The sequence below is a fragment of the Rhinopithecus roxellana genome, chromosome 19 (assembly GCF_007565055.1).
Source record: "Rhinopithecus roxellana isolate Shanxi Qingling chromosome 19, ASM756505v1, whole genome shotgun sequence".
NCBI lineage: Eukaryota > Metazoa > Chordata > Mammalia > Primates > Cercopithecidae > Rhinopithecus > Rhinopithecus roxellana.
Genome location: NC_044567.1, coordinates 17,895,936 through 17,917,563, shown reverse-complemented (window position 1 = coordinate 17,917,563; position 21,628 = coordinate 17,895,936). Strand labels below are relative to the sequence as shown.

The 21,628-nt window shown below is 46.4% G+C and overlaps 1 protein-coding gene across 3 annotated transcripts; it reads left to right on the top strand.

The window, feature by feature from the left end:
* The first annotated feature begins 5,176 nt into the window (after positions 1 to 5,176).
* LYRM9 (LYR motif containing 9) lies at positions 5,177 to 21,351 on the top strand. 3 transcript variants are annotated; one of them, XM_010372303.2, is made up of 4 exons: positions 5,177 to 5,264; positions 16,550 to 16,693; positions 19,184 to 19,276; positions 20,179 to 21,351. In XM_010372303.2, the coding sequence occupies exons 2-4, from the start codon at positions 16,568 to 16,570 to the stop codon at positions 20,194 to 20,196; spliced, it is 237 nt and encodes a 78-aa protein (XP_010370605.1). In that variant the 5' UTR covers positions 5,177 to 5,264; positions 16,550 to 16,567; the 3' UTR covers positions 20,197 to 21,351. The 3 variants fall into 3 exon arrangements, with proteins under 3 accessions (XP_010370605.1, XP_030779806.1, XP_030779805.1); XM_030923946.1 differs by lacking the exon at positions 5,177 to 5,264 and adding an exon at positions 6,401 to 6,493; XM_030923945.1 differs by lacking the exon at positions 5,177 to 5,264 and having other exon boundaries at positions 16,530 to 16,693.
* Positions 21,352 to 21,628: the final 277 nt, after the last annotated feature.

The following is a 21,628-nucleotide window of genomic DNA, read 5'->3' as shown; positions in this document are numbered from 1 at the left end:
ATGCTGGGATTATAGGTGTGAGCCACCATACCTGGCCTCACTTCCCTATTTTCTCACTTAGTGTTTTCTAGAACCACCTTTTAAATAAACTACTTGCTCTCAAATCCTTGCTTCAGGGGCTTCTCCAGGGGGAATCCAAACTGAGGTATATGTAACTATAAATTGTGATGCAAGCCATGGAGAAAGGTACAGTCTACTATTTGGGTGGGGGGACCTGCTCCATTATGGGGTGGGAATGTGGATGTCAGGGAATGTGAGGAAGAGATCTATTAGCTGGGATCTAAAGGAGGAGTAGGGTGGAAGGACATGATTGAGTGTACGAAAGGCCACTGCGGCTGCCACAGAGGACAGGGACATGGATGGAAGCTTAAAAGGCCAGACTCTGGAGGACCTCGTAGGACTTGATAAGGAGTTTGGCATATGTATTCAGAGAACACCGATAAGCCATTAAGGGGACTACAGCAGGACAGCGACAAGTTTATACCTGTCTCTAACCATAGTGGAGAAGGACAGGAGAGCCCGCATGGCAGGGATAGAGTTCAGAGGCCTCTGCTATGACGCAGGGTCTTGCATGGAGTTTTGCACATGAAGGAGTCTACTCCTTCAACAGATGTTTGCTGAAGTGGAAGGTAACTATTAACCACGTAGTTGACTGACCAGAACACCCTATTTCCTGCCCAAGTCAACAAATGATTTCCCTTCATTAATGTTGCCTTTTTTTTTTTTTTTTCTGGGCTGCTACACTTAAAACTCTATCAGCCCTTTCTCTTGGGGACAGCATCAACAGGATAACTCCTTTCTACTTTTACTCATTCTCCACTTCCCTCCTTTTCACTCTCTTTTTTCTCTCCTTCTCTTCACCCCTTTGTCTCTCCTCTGTCTTCAAATAGTCCTATTTAATAAAGTTGATTATTTCTTACAGTCTCCATTTCTATTAATGGTGGCATATAATTCTTGTCGCTGGACATCTCAAGACACTGCAGATATAGTCAGTGAAAACTGAATTGCACTTTGTAAGCAAGGTAATTTTAAGTGGATCTTTAGTCAAATGCTGTCAAAATGCAAAAAAGAAGAATGTTCCCAAGCACATTCACTCCTTTGGTAATATTGCCACATACACATCCAGCATGCACTTGAACTTTTTATGAAAAAGAAATTCTATTCCAAAGGTGATTCATACAAAAAATTATGGGTATGTGTGTGTATGTTATTTACAATTTGAAATCATGAGACATCGAACATATTTTCAAGAGATAAAAAAGTGGGGACATATTCAGAGATAACATACATCTGATCACCAATGTGGTTTCACATGTAGTCACTGTTAACAAATTACTACAGAACACACTAGAAACAGAGAATGATATATCAGCAAAGTTGGATTTATGGTGCTGCAGAAAGTAACATAGTACGGAGGACCAGGAAGGCTGAAACCTAGCCCATAAATTAATCTCCAAGTGTATGTTCTAAATAGTCACAATTGTACCCTTTTTCCTCGTGTTCCTTTTTACAAAAATATTTAAATCCTTGCTCATCCCTTTCTTTCACCCAGCAATTAAAGAAAAACTAGACGTCTGAGATTTCACATAATCTTTCATACCCAATATTTTTATTGTCTTAAATCTTGAGTAGTCAGCAAGAGTTGTGTTTTGCAAGACGCTGGGGTAAGGAAGATCTGTTCACCCCATTTTCCATTTTCGCCCCTGGTGTCCTCTTCTGGCATATTCACCCGTCACCCCATGCCCCTCACCCTGTGTTCTGGCAGGATTTGAGACATGCAAATTGCAAACTGGTAAATAGCAACTTTGCATATGTTGAATAGAAGAGAACAACGTGGTACCACTCATTCTGTTCTCAGGGAAATCTGAGATAATGGGGAGCAAGATCGAGGGCAGACCGAGGGTCTTAAGTATTTTCTTCAAAGTGTTTATTATGCTTATTAAACCTATTGTACACTGATGAATTAATTTGAATTATTTACATGGTCAACCTTGGAGACAATAACCTGATTTAATCAGAGGATGCAAATGTTATCATTTCTCTTTGAAATCTAAAAGCAGGTTTAAACTGGAAACGTCAGGACTTCTTGTATCTTTCCCTACAAATATTGGTTACAAACCTGCAGTTGTCAGGCTAAATGACATAATGTCAGAAATCAAGAGAATGTGGTGATGTATTTCTTAAGAAAGTCAACAAATTCCCCTGTGCGAACATGTCCCCTGGACAGTGGGTGACTAATTTCTCAAGTAAAAAGTCTATTTTGTTTATCTGTAAATATCATGCACTGTCTGACATAAGGGTGTTCATCTGCTAAAATTTCGGTGTATAGGAAAATGACATGGTAAAAATCGTTGGGGTTTTACTAGATTATGAGACTGGTGTCATTTTAAATGAATGTTTGGACTAGTAAAACTTATTTCATTTTACTATTGAAGCTGTAAGAACCTAAGGTTGCTGTCAAGTTAAAAGGTTCAAATTTAATTATTTTCAAATCTAGGTTTCCATTGTGACTTGGAAAAAAAATTAGAGGTTGCTGTTCAAATCTCTTCTACTTTGGATTTTTTTTTCTTAGTGTTTGGATGTTTATAAGAAATTTTTGTGAAAGTTAAAATCTTGTGTGTTTGTAAAATTGGAAGAGGCACAAGTGATTCTGAAGGTGGAGCCTTTCGGAGGTAAAGCAAACAGCTTGCATCTTGAATATTTTATGAGATCTAGGTATTAGAACCATGTTTCTGATGCGGGAACACAGCGATCTAGGAACAAAAGGGAGATGAGACTAGAGAACAGACTGTGAAATTTCTTAAAATTATTAAATGATCCTAAGACTGAGCACAGGAGTGTATGATGTTACTGCAGATTGTTCTTAATAAGGGCTTTAAAAGCTTAATGATTTATTGATTGGCTCTGCACTAATGACGCGCCCTTGATTATGCATGTGTAAATAAGAGGGCTGATTTATGAGGGTACAATTGTATCTTTCAGATATATTTGTCCAAGTCTACATCTTTAAAATAAATGGAGGCAATTATCTGAATATTTCAAGGGAGGGAACCCCCCATTCCCACCCCCCACCCCCGATTTGAGGGAAGTCTAGTATGTTAGGTGAAGAGGAAAAAAAAAAAAAAACAGAAAGCTCTAAAGGGAGTTAGGAACAAAACAAAACTTCTGTTAAGAAATATCCCTGCTATCTAATTAAACTAAAGAGCTTTTGCACAGCAAAAGAAACTACCATCAGAGTGAACAGGCAACCTACAGAATGGGAGAAAATTTTTGCAACCTACTCATCTGACAAAGGGCTAATATCCAGAATCTACAAAGAACTCAAACAAATATACAAGAAAAAAGCAAACAACCCCATCAAAAAGTGGGCAAAGGATATGAACAGACATTTCTCAAAAGAAGACATTCATATAGCCAACAGACACATGAAAAAATGCTCATCATCACTCGCCATCAGAGAAATGCAAATCAAAACCACAATGAGATACCATCTCACACCAGTTAGAATGGCAATCATTAAGAAGTCAGGAAACAACAGGTGTTGGAGAGGATGTGGAGAAATAGGAACGCTTTTACACTGTTGGTGGGATTGTAAACTAGTTCAACCATTATGGAAAACAGTATGGCAATTCCTCAAGGATCTAGAACTAGATGTACCATATGACCCAGCCATCCCACTACTGGGTATATACCCAAAGGATTATAAATTATTCTACTACAAAGACACATGCACACGTATGTTTATTGCGGCACTATTCACAATAGCAAAGACTTGGAATCAACCCAAATGTCCATCTGTGACAGACTGGATTAAGAAAATGTGGCACATATACACCATGGAATACTATGCAGCCATAAAAAAGGATGAGTTTGTGTCCTTTGTAGGGACATGGATGCAGCTGGAAACCATCATTCTTAGCAAACTATCACAAGAAGAGAAAACCAAACACCGCATGTTCTCACTCATAGGTGGGAACTGAACAATGAGATCACTTGGACTCGGGAAGGGGATCATCACACACTGGGGCCTATCATGGGGAGGGGGGAGGAGGGAGGGATTACATTGGGGAGTTATACATGATATAAATGATGAATTGATGGGTGCTGACGAGTTGGTGGGTGCAGCACACCAACATGGCATAAGTATACATATGTAACAAACCTGCACGTTATGCACATGTACCCTAGAACTTAAAGTATAATAATAAAAAAAAAAGAATGAAATAAACCAAAAAAAAAAAAAAAAAAAAAAAAAAAGAAATATCCCTGCTTCTCTTTTCCTAAGAGAAGAAAAATAGATTCCCAGGTGCCATCGGGGAGCAATGTTTTACTTAAAAAAAAAAAAAAGAAAGAAAGAAAAAGGAAAAAGAAAAAATTGTAAGAAATTGTCCTGTTAAATCAATGACACATGGAGTCTGAAGGAAATCAGCCTTTTCGTTACGAATAGGTTTAAAAAGCCCTGGAGAAGACAGACGTGAACAGAAGCAATATTATCCACTAACCACCTAACTCCCGCTTAGACATCAGCGGAGAGATCAGCAGCATCATTGAACAGGGGGTTTGTCTTAAGATAATGACTCATCTTTATTTCTTTCAGGATATAAAACTTGTATTTAAATCAATTCAGAGAAGCACTTGAGCTTTAAACATGAGAGAGCAGGGAGAGCCTATTTAATAAAACAGCATTATTTCATTTTCAAAGAATGATACCGGCAGTAGCTCTAAGTTTAAATTTTGTATTCTTTTCCTCAATTATAATTATAGATGGGTCTGAAAGGAAGCATGCTTATTACTGTCATATTTATTCTTTTGACAGGTGTTATGGGACTGTAATTTGATGAAATGATTCAAAACGCAGATTCCTATCCAAACACAATTCTTGTCATCAACACGAGAGGTTCAGGAAAAGTCCTCCAGCAAGCCTTTCAGAGATCTTGAACACCCCTACTATTTTAGCACAATCCATATTCAGGAATAAGGAGGAGAGAGTACCTTTAGGGCTTATATCCGGCGTAGCAACAGCCAGAAGGCAGAGTGGGTGTTTGAGGTAACAGGTAACGAAGGCTGTTAGTGGGGACAGCTTTCCTTTTTAACTGGGTGGGGTCGGATCAAGGAAGAGGCACCCAGTAGGACCCCGAGTCCCGTGCGCGGCCGGCAGAGGGCGCTGGGCTCACCGTCGCCGGGCAGGGGCGGTGCCGCTCAGTCCCCGGGGCGCAGGCGCACTCGTCGCCGCGGCGGCGGGGCTGGCGTTCCGGTGGAGGCTGGTGAGCCGCGCCGCGCAGGCCGAGGCCAAGGGCGGGGGCGCGGGGGCAGCCGCGGCTGGAGCCACTGGGTGGCTGGGGCGGGCTAGGGATGTGGCGGCCTCGGGCGTCCTCGGACCTATAGAAGACCTAGGGGCCACCCGCGCCGGCATTTTTTCCCTAGCGGTCCGCGCTCTTCCCCCGGAGAGCTGGGTGCACCGGAGCGCGGCGCCCGGACTTGACACAGGCCTGGCCGGGAGGTCCTGGAGGAGCAGGAAAGGCCTGCGGCGCGAGCGAGGGGCGCGGGGTCCGGTTCAGCCCAGGGGTCCAGCCTCTCAGAGGCTCACGGCCTGGCCACTTTTAAAAGGAGAATGTCCCCTCCACCGTCCCTCTGCCCGCGGCACCTGGTGGCCGGAGCAACCTTGACATACTGATTTATGCTTCTGCGTAAGAGCAAGTTGCTCTGTGGCCGAAACCCTTTCGCTCCTAGGATTGATCCTTTTTATGGTTATTGTTTTAAAAACAGTTTTATTGAGATGTAATTTACGAAGCATACAGTTCACTCATCTAAAGTGCACAATTCAGTGTCTTTTTTTTTTTTTTTTTTATTTGAGACGGAGTCTCGCTCTGTCGCCCAGGCTGGAGTGCAGTGGCGCGATCTGGGCTCACTGCAAGCTCCGCCTCCTGGGTTCACGCCATTCTGCCCCAGCCTCCCGAGTAGCTGGGACTACAGGCGCCTGTCACTACGCCCAGCTAATTTTTTGTATTTTTAGTAGAGACGGGGTTTCACTGTGTTAGCCAGGATGGTCTCGATCTCCTGACCTCGTGATCCGCCTGCCTCGGCCTCCCAAAGGGCTGGAATTACAGGCGTGAGCCACGCGCCGGGCCAATTCAGTGTCTTTTAGTGTATTTGCAGAGTTGTGCAGCCGTCACCATAATTTTTTAGAACATTACCCCCCAAAAGAAACACCTCCTTTAGCTGTCACTCCCCCCTCCTATCTCCTCCCATTCTCCCAGCCCTAGGCAACCACTAATGTACTTCTGTCTCTGTAGATTTGCCTGTTCTGGATGTTTCGTATAAATGGAATCATACATTAAGAAGCCCGTTGTGACTGGCTTCGTTCACTTAGCATAATGTTTTCTGGGTTCACCTGCCATAGGTTCGTGACTTCAGGACAGTTTCCTACTGGCTTTAGTTTCCTCTGGTAACTTGGGAATCAATTGACATCTGTGGAACTTCTGTTATGGTTCAGGTACTATAAACTGTGGAAGAGTGACTAATAACAGTATGTGTGTGTATATATATATATATGTATATTTTCTTACTCATTTCCCCTCATTTCACAGGTGTTGAACTAATACAGTGTAGTCTCTTGTCCTCCAGAAGCTTACAGTCAGCAAGGAACAGATAGCCAAGTAAAGTAGGAAAGGGTAAGATGTTCAACGCTGGGCGCAGTGGCTCATGCCTGTAATCTCAGCACTGTAGGAGGCTGAGGAAGGAGGATCACTTGAGCCTAGAATTTCAAGACCAACCAGGCCAAGACCTCGTTTCTATAAATAATTTAAAAAATTAGCCAGATGTGGTGGCGTGTGTCTGTGATCCCAGCTACTTGAGAGGCTGAGGTAGAATCGTTTGAGCCTGGCCAGTTTTGACTGCAGTGATCCCTGATCATGCTACTGTACTCAAGCCTGGGTGACAGAGTGAGACCCTGTCTCAGGCCAAAAAAAAAAAAAAAAAAAAAAAAAAAGATGTTCAAGCACTTAAGATGTGCCAGCCCCTGTGCTAGGCACTTTCCATGTGTTAGCTAGGTTAGTCTTTACAGAAGCCCTGTGAGGTGGGTTATTCTTTTCTCCAGTTTACAGTGGGGGAAGCAGAAGTCCAGAGAAGTCAACCAGGTTGACCAGGATTACACAGCTAGTAAATAGCAGAGGTAGGCTTTTAAACTAGGGTTCTTTGTCTCCAAAACCTGCTCTATAAGCACAATAATTATATATGTGTGATTATAATCACAATAAGTGATTACAGAGCAGTGTGATGACTGTAATGGGGTGTGAATAGCATGGAATGAAAGCCTGAAGGAGGTGACAGGGAGCTGGACCTCTAAGGATGAAGAGGAATTCTTGAGGCAGGTGAAGAAGTCAAGGTAGGGGAAAGCACAGCATGTTTCAGAGATGATATTAACAACAACAGTTAGTAGTAAACACGTAGTGTGTGCCAGGCATCATGCTTAGTAGTCTAGGAGCGTTATTTCATTCTTACAACAGTCCTATGTAGGAAATACTATTTATTAGGGACCTCACTGACAGATGGGGAGCAGACTTCGAGATAGAAGTTAAGAAACTCTTCCAGGGTCCTAGAACTAGCAAATGATGGAACCAGGATTTGAACCCAGACTATCTGATCCCAAAGTCCTCCAAGTTCAGTCTGTGGCTAAAATGCAGGAGGTATGGGAAGGACAGCAGGAGGGGAGATTGATGAGAGGGACTGAAACAGATCTCAGAAGGCCATGGGTAGAGAACTCTCCACAGAGGTTCTGAGGAAGGGGAGTGACAGGGTGTGCTTTTTAGGAAGTGTTTTTGGGTGGCACTGTGTGGATTGGGCTGGAAGGAGGGAGATAGATCAGGAGGTATTCGGATAGTCCCAGCCAGGTATGGGTACAAAACTGGGAACCAAGGTAGTGCCAACAGGGACGAAGGGAGCAGGAAGGGGGTGAGGGGACTGGAGAGCCTTGACTGTGTAGGAGAGGGACTAGGGGAGGCAGGGATTGCTGCCCCATTGCTAGCTTGGGAGAACACAGATGTGCAAGATGGAGCCCTGGAGTGGGTGGGGGTGGGAAGCAAAACCACTCCATTCCTATTTTTCAACTTTCCCCGTCAAGAAGAGTAATTGCATATTTAAAAAATGGCCTGTGCAGGCTTAATTTAGCTTGTATCAGTGCTCAATAGGGCATAATTTCTGGTTATTTTCTGCAGTTCCATTCTTTCGTTCTTTTTTTAATATATGACTTTTTCCTACTTATTTTTAGGTGCCTATATTGGGACATAGGTTAGGGAAAAGGACAGTGGGGTTAAATGGGACTGTGGGCCTGCTTCTCAACATCTGTGCCAGTGATACCACTTGGCTTCCAGGAAATTCCCTTTGTAGCTTTATTTTCTCTTTTTAAAAATTCTGTCATATTCTCCTCTGGGTTTGGTAAGAGCTTTATTGTTAAGCATTTCTTTAGTTGCTCATTTCCTTTATCTGTGTAATTGATGTCAGCCTGGTGACTTTTCTTTCTTTTGATTTTTTTCCCATCTATATGCAGGGGGAAGCTGCAGAGGATGTCCTTGGGTTTCAGAAAGGCATGGAGCAAGGTTTTGTAGAGAGGATTGAGGAGTACTGGATGGTAGTGCAGTCAAGTGCCTTTATAAATGCTTGAACCTAGTCGTGCATGAATCCTGCTGGAGTTCTTTGTGGGGTCCTTAGTCCTGATCTGGTCAGTATTTTTATGGGTGGTTCAGACATAGCAGGTGGTTTCACGAAGCAGATAAGGGCATAGTCTTTGGAATCAAATAGACCTAGATTCTATTCTGGGTCTTGCTCTATACTAGCTTTGTTGCTCCTGGCAAGTTACTTAAACTCTCAGGGCCTCAGTTTCCTCATCTATAAAGTGGGACTAATGATACCTACCTTAAAATATTGTTGTGAGGATTAAATGAGGTAAAATGAAAAACTCTCAAACTTGGCATGTCCTACCCATTCCCTGGATGGGAGCCATCGGCTTTGCACAAGGCTCTGGGTTGGAGAGCTAGGTACACCAGACTGTTCATCTCTGTGGTCCTAGGGCTGGGTCCAGAGTTGTACACATGCTAGATGCTCTGAATGGCATGGCGTAGTTGACTGATGCTTCCAGTATATAGGGTTACTCTCTTTCTCTTTGTCCTTACCCCGTGTTTACCTGGTATGTGACTGTTTCTGTGCTCTTGTTTTGTTGAATTGAGTTGGATAACATTCAGTCATATAACAGACCCCCCCCAAGGATGGTGGCAGATTGTGACTCTGGAATGACCTCATAAAATAAAAGATGGGGAAACAGACTTAAGAACAGCTCAGGAGCCAGGCGCAGTGGCTCATGCCTGGAATCACAGCATTTTGGGAGGCCGAGGCGGGTGGATCACCTGAGGTCAGGAGTTTGAGACCAGCCTGGCCAACATGGCGAAACTCCATCTCTACTAAAAATACAAAAATTAGCCGGGCATGGTGGCATGAACATGTAATCCCAGCTCCTGGGGAGGCTAAGGCAGGGGAATTGCTCGAACCTGGGAGGCAGAGGTTGCAGTGAGCCAAGATCGCGCCATTGTACTCCAGCCTGGGGAACAAGAGCGAAACTCCGTCTCAAAAAAAAAAAAAAAAAAGGAAAAAAAGAGCAGTACATGGAAAATTGCCTTTGAGCCAAATGCCAGGGCCACGTGAGGGCCCCAACAGAGAATGCAGTCTGAGCTGCATTCCTTGAATTCCCAGGTCAAAGGAGGTGACAGGACCACTGCCTGGGTAGTTGGTCAGAGCATGGCCAAACTGTTGTTTTCCCATGGGACAGCATGTTTAAGCGTGGTATCAAAAATAAAGGTACGTGTATTCAGAAGAGGGCAAGTGGGACAGAGACACTTTGAGACGCAACAACACCTCCCGGCTGCTTCCACTGGAAAAGGGACTAGGGAGGGCTGGGGTAGTTGACTGTGAATAATGAAAAGCTGGACTTGGGAGTAGGTGAGGGAAGATTTTGTCCCAAAGAGTAGAGCTCAGACCAGTGAGTGGAACTTTACAGTGGGGAATTTTAACTCAGAACTGGAGGGACTTTCCAATAGCTTGAACAGAGTGAAAATGGGGGACTTGTGAGTTCCCTGCCACTTGGAGCACATGTAGGGAGAAAAACTGGGTGGCTCCCTGCCAGGTATGTTTTTAAAGCAATTTTTTATTAGGAAAATTTTCCAAATATATGGAAGTTGAAATAACAGCGCAGTGTTCACCCTTAACACCTACCATCTAAACGCGATCTGAACATTCTGCTGCATTTCTTCGTCTTCCTCAGTCTTCTCTCTGTGCTGTCTTTTGCTGAACTATTTGAAAGGAGGTTGCAGACCTGATGACACGTCACCTCTAAATCCTTTCGCCTGCATCTCCTGAGAGTAAGGTGATTCTCCTACATAACCACATCAGTCTCATGACCCAAGAAAATTCGTAATTCACACTACCATTTTCACATCCAGTGAAGATTTTCATTCAGGAATTTAGCAAATCACTGTGACCACCATATGGAGAATGGCTGGTGGGGCCCGAGGGCAGGTGGATACCCTTCCAGCAACCCCGGCAAGAGCCTGAACTAGAGGCCTGACCTAGAGTAATGTGGGGTGATGAAGGCTGTTTCAAGGTAACCACTGAGCATGGTGGCCGGGTCAGTGAGGGCTTTCAGGAGGAGAAGCCAGGCCACAGAGCTGAGTGTGGAAGAGGCAGGAGGTGTGCAGGAAGCAGAGAGGGGCACAGTAGGCAGAAGTAGGAGGATTCATTCAAAATAGAAACTGAATGTCCACCAGGATAGTTAATTTTATGTGTCAACTTGACTGGGCCACAGGAGGCCCAGGTATTTGGTCAAACATTATTCTGGGTGTTTCAGTGTGGGTATCTGTGGATGAGATTAACGTTTAAATTGTTCGATGGAGTAAAGCACACAGTCCTCTATAATATGGGTGAGCCTTTTCCAATCCATTGAAGGCCTTAATAAAACGAAAAGTCTAAGCCTCCCCTGAGTAAGAGAATTCTCTTGCCTGTGGCTTTCGAACTGGGACATCAGCTCTTCCGGGTTCTACAGCAGCTTCCAGCCTTTGTATTTGAACTGGGACATTGGCTCTGCAGATTTTGGACTTGCCAATCTCCATAATTGCATGAGCCAGTTCATTATAATAAACTCTCTCTCTCTCTCTCTCACACACACACACACACACACACACACACACACACACACACACACACCCTCCTATAGGTTCTATTTCTCTGGAAAACCCCAACAAATACATCTACTCCACACCAGACATTCTGCCCCAGTGCTGAGACCATAACAGGCAAACACAGCATGGGCTGTTATGGAGTGTGCCATACAGGACTCGGTTTGCCTGGACTAGGCCGTGGGTGGTGAGAGGTGCAGATGAGGGGTAGGTAGGGGCCAGATCGAGAGGGGCCTTGCAGGCCATGGACAGAAGCCTGGATTTTATTCTGTAGACCAGTGCTTTCCACACTTCAGGACCCTCATGATTTTTGCCGGGTCCACATTTCAATTGCATTATTTGTTTGATACATAAAAAAAAAAAAAAAAATCAGTTTTATACCCATTTGAAAAAATTGCTTTAGGCCATTAATACCTATGAAAACGTGTTTTTTCCCCCTCATTACACATGAAAATAAATGTAAAATCATTACAATAAAAAATACTGGCCATATACTACCTAAAATGATTTTAGGTATTTCTTCTACATTTTGGGAAAAGTTGCCATGAATGATGGGGGCAGGGGTGGATTTTAGGGGTTTTATGAAGGACAGGACACTTTGAAATTTGTTTTAGAAAGAGTCACTCTGGCTATTGAGCAGAGTAGGATGGCAGAAAATGGACTGGAAGACAGGGAGACCAGCTAGGGGCTGTTTCAGTTGTCCCAGACAGAGTCTGAACCAAGGGTATGCAGTAGAGTAGAGAGGAAGGGAAAAATATAAGGGGCATTCAGAGGTGGAATTTGATAGGACTTAGAAACCAGTGGCATGGGGCCTGGCGTGGTTTCTCATGCCTATAATCCTAGCACTTGGCCGGGTGCGGTGGCTCAAGCCTGTAATCCCAGGCCAGGCGCGGTGGCTCAAGCCTGTAATCCCAGCACTTTGGGAGGCCGAGACGGGCGGATCACGAGGTCAGGAGATCGAGACCATCCTGGCTAACACGGTGAAACCCCGTCTCTACTAAAAAATAACAAAAAACTAGCCGGGCGAGGTGGCGGGCGCCTGTAGTCCCAGCTACTCCGAGGCTGAGGCAGGAGAATGGCGTAAACCCGGGAGGCGGAGCTTGCAGAGAACCGGCCACTGCACTCTAGCCTGGGCGACAGAGCCAGACTCCGTCTCAAAAAAAAAAAAAAAAAAAAATCCTAGCACTTTGGGAGGCCAAGGTGGGCGGATCACCTGAGGTTGGGAGTTCGAGACCAGCCTGACTAACATGGAGAAACCCCATCTCTACTAAAAATACAAAATTAGCCAGGCGTGGTGGCATGCGCCTATAATCCCAGCTACTAAGGAGAATCACTTAAACCTAGGAGTGGGAGGTTGTGGTGAGCCGAGATTGCGTCATTGCACTCTAGCCTGGGCAACAAGAGCGAAACTCCATCTCAAAAAAAAAAAAAAAAGAAAAGAAAAGAAAAAAGAAACCAGTGGCACGGGGATTGAGGAGAAGGAGGAACCTGGGTTGACTGATGATTTTGGTTTCGTTGCCTGGGAAGATGGAGGAGCCATCACAGAGGCAGGGAGCCAGGGTGCAGAGGCCAAGATCAAGTCCAAAGGGCAGGGCAAGGGAGGTAAGTGTTGCCAGGCCCAGAGGCTTAGACTGCAGTTTTAGCAATGATGCTATGAGGTTCATTGCCCCTTAAATAATAGCAAACCCACGCTTTAAATCAAATTAAAACATTTTAGTTTAGCTCTTCTAAGTGGACCCACACATGTATTCTCTACTAGTTATTACTGAGAATGACTAAGTATTATAATTGAGCTGAAAATAATCTGCCGCCCATACTTGCTGGGTTGGTTACTAAGTATTGCTTGAGTTTTTAAGTAATGAAACAAAGTTGTGCTCTTTCCAAATGTTAATTTTGAGGACTGCAGATGGTAACCATCTGTTCCGCGACTAGCATTTTACAATATTTGATTACTACTTTATATAGTTTGGGGAAGCCTGCCAGTGGAGTCTACCCATCGGCTTGGGGACTTTGGTGGTATGTCTCCTGTGGTTGCCCCTCATGGTCTTGGTCACCCTGGAACAGGTTCCCCTCTGATTTCTGGGTGGTGAGTCAGACTGGCACGGTCATGATTGATAGCAGGAGGAACTTGAGAAGCCCTATCCTGTCCGACTCTTCCTTACAGCCTGAAATCATCAGAGGGCATCATGGAAGAATTTGTGAGGTCAGGGTCTGTCCATCAATTACAAGTTTTGGGTTACAAGTGACAAAACAACAAACCCCAGCTGCTTTGGTGAAAGGGGATTAATTGGCTCAGATCATTGAGAAGTCTAGGGGAAGGACTTCCTTCAGGTAGATGGTTTTAGAGCCAAAATGAATTTTTTTTTTTTTTTTTTTTTTGTTTTTTTTTTTAGTCAGACTCTCACTTTGTATCATCCAGGCTGAGTGCCGTGGTATGATCACAGCTCACTGCAGCCTTGACTGCTGAAGCTCAAGGGATCCTCCCACCACAGCCTCTTGAGTAGCTGGGACTACAGGTGTATGCCACCATGCCCAGTTAGTTTTTTATTTTTTGTAGAGACAGGGTCTGCCTATGTTACTCAGGTTGGTCTCAAACTCCTGGCTTCAAGCAGTCCACCCATCTCAGCCTCCCAAAGTGCTGGGTTTACAGGCGTGAGCCACCACCCCTGGCCCAAATAAATTCTTTGGGCTTGTTTTTATCTCAGGGTCTCAGTTCTGCCTTCTGCTATGTGAGTGTGGTCTCAGGCTTCTCAAGGAGGCAGGATGGCTTCACTGAGAGAGAGTCAAATCCTCCCAGCATCAAGTTGAGAGGGAAGGAGCTAGCGTCCTTTCTCGCCACTTCAGAAGTGTTACGATGCACTCTGATTGGACTAGCTTTTGTCACATGCCCGTGTGTGAGCCAGTCCTTATACCCACGTGGATGCGGGGCTCTGATAGTCCCACTCAGACCTTCTGGGCTGAGCCCTGGGGAAGGGTGCACCCCAGATCACACACTGGGGCTGTTACTAGAAGGGAGACTGGATGGTGGGGGTCAGACAACTACCTGTCTACTCCAGCATCAGAGCAAGAGTCCAGGGAACCAGGAGGAATTGGCTAACGTAGCTGAGGAGACACATTTATTGTTGCCGAGGAGATAATGGGATGTAAATGGAATGAAGGAGCCTCTGGAACCAGCTACTTCCTAAGCTTCCCTTCTTAGTTTAAGGGCACCTGATGGATTTAGTTTCTGGTTCTTTTTGCAAGGTGAGGGGAGGGTTTTTTTTTTTCCCCTATACGTTCCTTCAAAACTAAGACCAGTCACTGGATCTCTTTTAGCTCCTTCATCTGGAATATAGCGGGTGTCTCTCTGTACAGAGGAGATAGTAGCTTCATTCTGTTTAGTTAACGGTGAGTGAAACCCGCTGTGGGCCAGGCGCTCAGCCCAGGGAGAGCCACAGGCAAGGTAGCAGATGAGTCCCTGGCAGCACCATGAGGGGGCACTGCAGCCCCACAGAGGACAGGGTGAGTGCCTCTTTCTCCAGAGAGGGACAGTGAGTAAAGGCTTCCAGGAGGAAGGACACTGAGCTGAGCCTGGAAGGATGAACAAGGTTCCTCGCACGGAGAAGATGGGAAGGAGTCCATGGCCAGGGAACTGCATGTGCACCAAAAGGCACCACATTTGGTGGTTTGAGGGGTCTGGGAGCAGTTCATGTGACTGACTGGGATGCGCCCAGGACACTGATTCCAGAGCTCACGTGGTACGGTGTGGAGGAGACTGGAGTGACAGGCCAGGTACTGGGACACCAGGCAGATGCTGTGGCAGAGGTTCAGGCAGGAGCCTGAAAAAAGCTTTGCAAGCCCATATATTCTAGAACCTACCATTTAAAACAATCTATACTCTCATAGTTCCCTTAAAACAGAAGAGGTTAGGCTAGAGTAGTGGGTTCTTTAGAGAGAGTGTTAATACAGAGAATATGGGTTCTGCAGACACGAAAGAGAGCTTGCTGTGTAATTCCATTTATACAAAACTCTGGAAAATGCATCGGTTGCCTGGGGATGGGGACATGGGGAGGGCGGGAGGGAGGCATTACAAAGGGTATGAGGTAAATTTTGGGGAATGATGGTTATGTTCATTCTCTTGATTATAGCGGTGATTTCTCTGGTGTGTACCTGTGGCAGCACTTATCAAATTACATACTTTAAGTATATGAAGTTGGTTATATGTCAACTATACCTTTAAAAAAAAAAAAAAAAAGGCTCTGAAGCCAGACTGCCAGAGTTCAAATCCAAGCTCCAGCTTTATCAGCTGTGTGATCTTGGGCAAGTTATCAGACCTCTCTGTGACTGTGTTCATTAATCACATGTGAAGTGAATAGAGACAAACAAGTACTCATTGTGATTCTCTTTTTTTTTGAGATGGAGTCTTGCTTTGTCACCCAGGCTGGAGTGCAGTGGTACTATCTCGGCTCACTGCCATTTCCACTTCTGGGGTTTAAGTGATCCTCCTGCCTCAGCCTCCCAAGTAGCTGGGATTACAGGCATGCACCACTAAGCCTGGCTGATTTTTGTATTTGTAGTGGAGACAGGGTTTCACAATGTTGGCCAGGCTGGTCTCGAACTCCTGACCTTAAGTAATCTGCCCAACTTACAGGTGTGAGCCACCACGCCCAGCCCATTGTGATTTTTATGATAACTCATAGCAAAATGAAATCACGTGCCCACGCTGTGGTGACTCTGTCCAGCGTCTTCTCTGTGCAGAGTCCCCTAGATTCATGTTTCTCAGACTTTAAAATGTGCATGCAAATCTCCTGGCATCCTTGTTAAAATGCAGGTTTGATCTGGTGGGTGTGAGGTGGGGCCTGAGACTGCATTTCTGTTGATCTCCCGGTGCTGTGGGTTTTGCTGGCTCAGGAGCACACTTTGAGTTTTGAGGCTCAGGCCTGTAGGCATTCTCCCTCCCCTCTGTGGCTTGTGCCCTCACCAGACCAGGGCTGATGTCGGAGCTGGTTTCCTAGTGATTTTCCTAGTGATTACCCCTCACGGTCTTCCTGCTTATCTACCCTACCCTGCCTGTGAGGGACACCTACTCACGCACCATCTGAAGTTGAGTTCCAGAAAGAAGATGCCAGGAATGAGGCTGTACATCTCCCTCCACACTCACCCTTGGTCTTGCGGGCCTGCTCTGGGCTAGAGCTTCTGTAGGACTGAATGCCCAGCCCACCGCAAGGTGCAGGCTCCATGGGATGGGACAGGAGGGGCCACTGTACTGCACCAAGGCTTGGGACCTGGGGGTCAGGGCTGAGTATAGAACTTGGCTTGATGCCCTAGAAGTGATGCTCCTTGTTTTCCAGGGACAGAAGGTCTCACGGATGGCCCCGCTGCCAGGGGCAGAACTGGTTCAGAGGCCACTGCAGCTCTACCGATACTTGCTGCGCTGTTGCCGGCGGCTGCCGACCAAGGGCATCCAGCAGCATTACAAGCATGCTGTCAGGCAGGTGGGAGCTGCGTCCACCAGGTCTGGGGGCTGCCTCTAGTGGCAGGCTCGGGGGTGCGGGTCAGAGGCCAAGGCCAGGGCACAGAGCTAGTCTCTGAGATGGTGGTGAGGTGGCAGTGTGGTAAGAGCCACAGGAAACCAGTGCTGGGCAGCCCAGCTCCTCTCTGTCCAGGAAACACAGGGTACATCAGCCAGCATACCAGCTGTGCTAGGGCACGTATGAGGCAGCTAAATGGGTAATTAAAATAGACTGTGGGGCACGACATCATTTAGGCAGGCATCCCTGCCAACAGTGTACAACTTGAATTTAATCCTGAGAAAACATCAGGTAAACCCAAATTGAGAGGTCATCTGCCACACAACCAATAGGCCTGTGCTCATCAAAAATGTCAGTGCCGTGAAACACAAAGAAAGAACTGTTCTGGATTAGAGAACTCAAGAGATATGGTGACTAAATGTAATGTATGATCCTAGACCAGAAAAAAATTGCTGTAAAGAATATTACTGGGAGCCAGGCATGATGGCTTATGCCTGTAATCCCAGCATTTTGGGAGGCTAAGGCAGGCAGATTGAGCTCAGGAGTTCAAGACCAACCTGGTCTTTTCTACAGAAAAATCAAACAATGAGTTGGGAGGATTGCTTGAACCCAGGAGGTCGAGGCTGCAATGAGCTGTGATTGTGCCACTGTATTCTCACCTGGGTGACAGAGTGAGAACCTGCCTAAAAAAACAAAACAAAACAAAACACTACTACTGGGGCAGTGCATGAAATTGGAATGTGGGCTATAGATTACAGTGTTGTTTCAATGTTGAGTCTTCTGAATTTTATTATTGTGGTTATGTCAGAGAATGCCCTTGTCATTAGGAAATACACATGGGAATGTTTAGGGGTAAGGACAGGGTGTCTGTAACATATTCTTTTTTTTTTTTTTTTTTTTTTTTTTTTTTGAGACGGAGTCTCGCTCTGTCTCCCGGGCTGAGTGCAGTGGCCGGATCTCAGCTCACTGCAAGCTCCGCCTCCCGGGTTTACGCCATTCTCCTGCCTCAGCCTCCCGAGTAGCTGGGACTACAGGCGCCCGCCACCTCGCCCGGCTAGTTTTTTTGTATTTTTTAGTAGAGACGGGGTTTCACCGGGTTAGCCAGGATGGTCTTGATCTCCTGACCTCGTGATCCGCCCGTCTCGGCCTCCCAAAGTGCTGGGATTACAGGCTTGAGCCACCGCGCCCGGCCGTCTGTAACATATTCTTAAATGCTTCTAAAAAGACTTATACATACTTATATAAAGAGAATGATAAAGCAAGTGTAGCAAAATGTTAACAATCAGTGATTCTGATAGGAAATTCTTTGTATTATTATCACAACTTTCTGTAAGTGAGAAATCATTTCCAAATAGAAAGTTAGCTAAAATTCATACAAATATAATATGGAAAGGAAAAAAAAAAAAAAAAAGAGGTGGCGGTAGCCACAGAGGGCTGTGGAAACATGGAGAAGGGAGCAGTTAGCTGTCTGGGGAGTCAAGGAGGGCATCCCAGAGGTGGATGCTGAGGGGGCTCCTAAAGATGAGCAGGGGGATGTGTGGGGCTGGGAGTGACAGGGAGGGGAAGAGGCCAGTTCTGTTTCTTTTTGAGATGGAGTTTCACTCTGGTTACCCAGGCTGGAGTGCAACAGTGCAATCTCGGCTCACCACAACCTCCGCCTCCTGGGTTCAAGGGATTCTCCTCCCTTAGCCTCCTGAGTAGCTGGGATTATAGGCACGCGCCACCACACCCGGCTAACTTTGTATTTTTAGTAGAGATGGGATTTATCCATGTTGTCAGGCTGGTCTCGAGCTCCAGACCTGAGGTGATCTGCCCACCTTGGCCTCCCAAAGTGCTGTGATTACAAGCGTGAGCCACCACGCGTGGTGCCAGTTCTTTTTGGAAAGCAAAACCTGAATCTTGGATTGCTTCTCAAGGGTGAACATCTGGTCAAAAGCAAACAGCATCCCATGCTCTGCATTGGGCCTGGGTTGATTTCCTGAAACTACTCTCTCTACTGCCTCCCCTTCCTTCCCTGTGTGGCTTTCCTAGCACTGGGCTGAGAGAAGCCCTACTTCTTCCTCCCTGCTGTGAAACCTATGCAGAGATCTCACCCTGGGGAAAACAGCTTCTTCTGAGGAAGAGAGATGGAAGTTTCCCTTGGCCTCCACTGCCTGGTAGCTTTTGGGCCCAGCTTGATTTAGGGGTAACTTGGGGGCCAGTCTTTGCACCTACCCTGGTGGCTTCGCAGTCACATAGACTAGGATTCAAATGCTATTGTTCAGCAGCCAAGGGGGGATTTCTGAGCCTCTGTTTCCTCATCTCTGTGTGGGATAATCATAACTGTCTATGGGGGATGAAGAGAACTGCTGGATATACAGTGCCCAGCAGTGTCCCTGGCCTGTGACTGGTGCTCTGAAGCTGTCGGTCCTGGGAATTTTGCCGAGTCATCTTTCCTTATGCTTAAACTTGCAGAGTTTTCGGGTTCATTCAGATGAAGACAACCCTGAGAGAATCCAGCAGATTATTAAAAGGGCCATTGAAGATGCTGACTGGATCATGAACAAAGTAGGTGCTTGGCCCCCGGGCTCTGCCTGTGAGGAGCTGGGGTGATGATGGCTGTGATCCCCATGACCACTAGAGGCCACTCCTGCCCCACAGTTGAGAATGGTCCCCGTGGAGGAGGCCACCAGCCAGCTGCTTCCCTCCTCCAGAAGCTGAAAGGTGAAGGCAGATCCCTTCTGGTTGCATTTATATTCTGCAAGTGGGGAGGGGCTCTTACTCTTCGTACTTAAAGGCAAATTTCCGCCCAACAGTGCTGATGGAGTTGAGAGGGTCGGTAGGAAGAAGGAGGGGAAGCTCTAGTGCCAGAGCTGGAAGTGGCGCCATGACGCCGCAGACAGGAAAGCTGTCCTGGGGAGGGACTCCCTGTCTCGGGGACGTATTCACACTGGGGCAGAATTATGGAGGAAACATTCAGTATGTTTTGGTGGAAGAAGGGAGGGAGTCAGGAATGTTGACTGGCTTCTTGGCCCTTAGATGCTGGTATTAGGAGGCCCTAGAGAGTTGGAGTGTGCCCCCACCTCCCTGTCCTTCTAACTTACTCTCCAGATATGGGACCCAGGGTCCATTTTCAAAAACCCAGTGATTATAGCAACTGGCTTCCAAGGGTCCTCCTCCACCTGGGATTTTTTTTTTCCCTGAAATAAGACTCAGAGAGGACAGGCACCCCAGTTTCCTTATTATCCTCCCTCCCCACCCGTCAGCTTCCTTTTTCATTAAAGAAGAAAGGGAGTCCAGGCATGAACTAGAGATTTGGCTGTCCAGTGCCTCTTGCCTGGGTTTCACCACCTCCAAGAAGCCCCTGCAGGAGGCAGGTGAGGTCCAGATGATGGAGGCTTGAGATTTCCCCAGAGTCCTCCTGCCCCTGTTGGCTTCCCTCCTCCACTTCAAATCTCTCTGTCTTGCAGTATAAAAAACAAAACTGAGAGCCCGGAGAGTGAGCCTTCCTGGCCTCTGGAAGTTGAGAGGCCCCTCTTCTGGAGCTCAACAGCAGCAGCAGGTTTGGAAGATCCATTGGCCTTGTTGGCTGAAAGCTAGAAATCAGGGGAGAAGCTGACCTTGCTTCGGAGGCTCCTCTTGCCGCGACCATGTTGCCAGCATCCTTTATGTTTGCACTTCCAGCCACTTACGATGTGAAATTTGGGGAGAATGTGGTATTTTTTTGTTTCTTTTGTGTGTTTTTTATTTTTGTGTTTTTGTTCTTTTACTTTTCTCTGAAAGTGATTCATTTATTCTGGAGATCTCTTTATCATTCTCTGAGTCCCAGAGCAGATGTCCCCTCAGATAGCAACCTGTACAGAAGAAAGCGCATGGGTTTTAGAAGCAGACAGATCTGGATTTGAATCCCAGATTCAGTAAGATGAAGGTGAAGTGCCTCACACAGGATGTGGCACATGACAGTGCCTGAAGGGCTCCCTCCAAGGAAGCTGTCCTGCCCCACCCCCTCCTCTGCTCCTTCAGCGCCCTGCACAGCTCTGCTCCAGTACATACCGTGTCGGGTCTCAGTTATTTGTTTGCGAGCTTGCTCTGTCCCTGCTTGTAGCCCCTGAGCCCTCACAGTTGTCACACCCCCAGCAGTCTGCCAAAGAGCTGCTTTTCCTGACCACTGTCTCTCCATGCCCAGGGAAGTCAAAGCCCTGGGCCTTGCCTTCAGGGAATTGACAGTGTCTGTGAAGTGGCGAAGTGCCCACCACATGAACCAAGGAGAGACACCAAAGCAGCTGCAGTGGACTCTGGCCTGTCCAAGCCTCTGTGCACCTGCAGTCTGTTTCCACTGGCCCTTCCCTGCTTTGCCACCATCGTGGAAGAATGGAAGGGATGGGGAGAAGGTGGGTGGGCTCAGGGAGAATGACCAGAGTGGCCAGAAGATGCAGAGAGAAGTCCCACTGGGATTTGAGTATTCCCTAAGGGCACTCAGCCACAGGGATGAACTAGTGTGTGTTTGTATCCTTGTAATTATGTGAGTTAAAATGACTCAGAGATATCTATGTGTGTGTGTGTACTCCGCTGACAATGAAGTAAATATATCAATTTGTGGAAGCTTGTGTGTCTTCTCAACTGATAAACCTTACATTCCCTAAGCATATGTTGTCCCCCTCCTGAGTGTCATCCAATCTTGAGAACCTACAGTCAAGTCAGACAAAGCTGCCCACGAGGGGTCATTCTTCAGAGAAGGTGGCTGGGACTGGCCCCACTGCTAGACAACAGTTGATGAGGTCACATCTGCCCCACTAGGGTATGAGCAAGCTGAGCGGTTTCAGGCTAGGGCCAAAGCTGAGCCAGGCCCCTGTCCACACCCCTGTCATTGAGCTGGGGGCCCCTCCTCAGGTGGCAGGGCTATATTGTAATCATAGGAGC

Coding starts and splice junctions, on each gene's coding strand:
- LYRM9 (XM_030923945.1), top strand. CDS start 16,532: ATGCTCCTTGTTTTCCAGGGACAGAAGGTCTCACGGATGGCCCCGCTG. Junction 16,694..19,183: donor ACAAGCATGCTGTCAGGCAG/GTGGGAGCTGCG, acceptor TTAAACTTGCAG/AGTTTTCGGGTTCATTCAGA.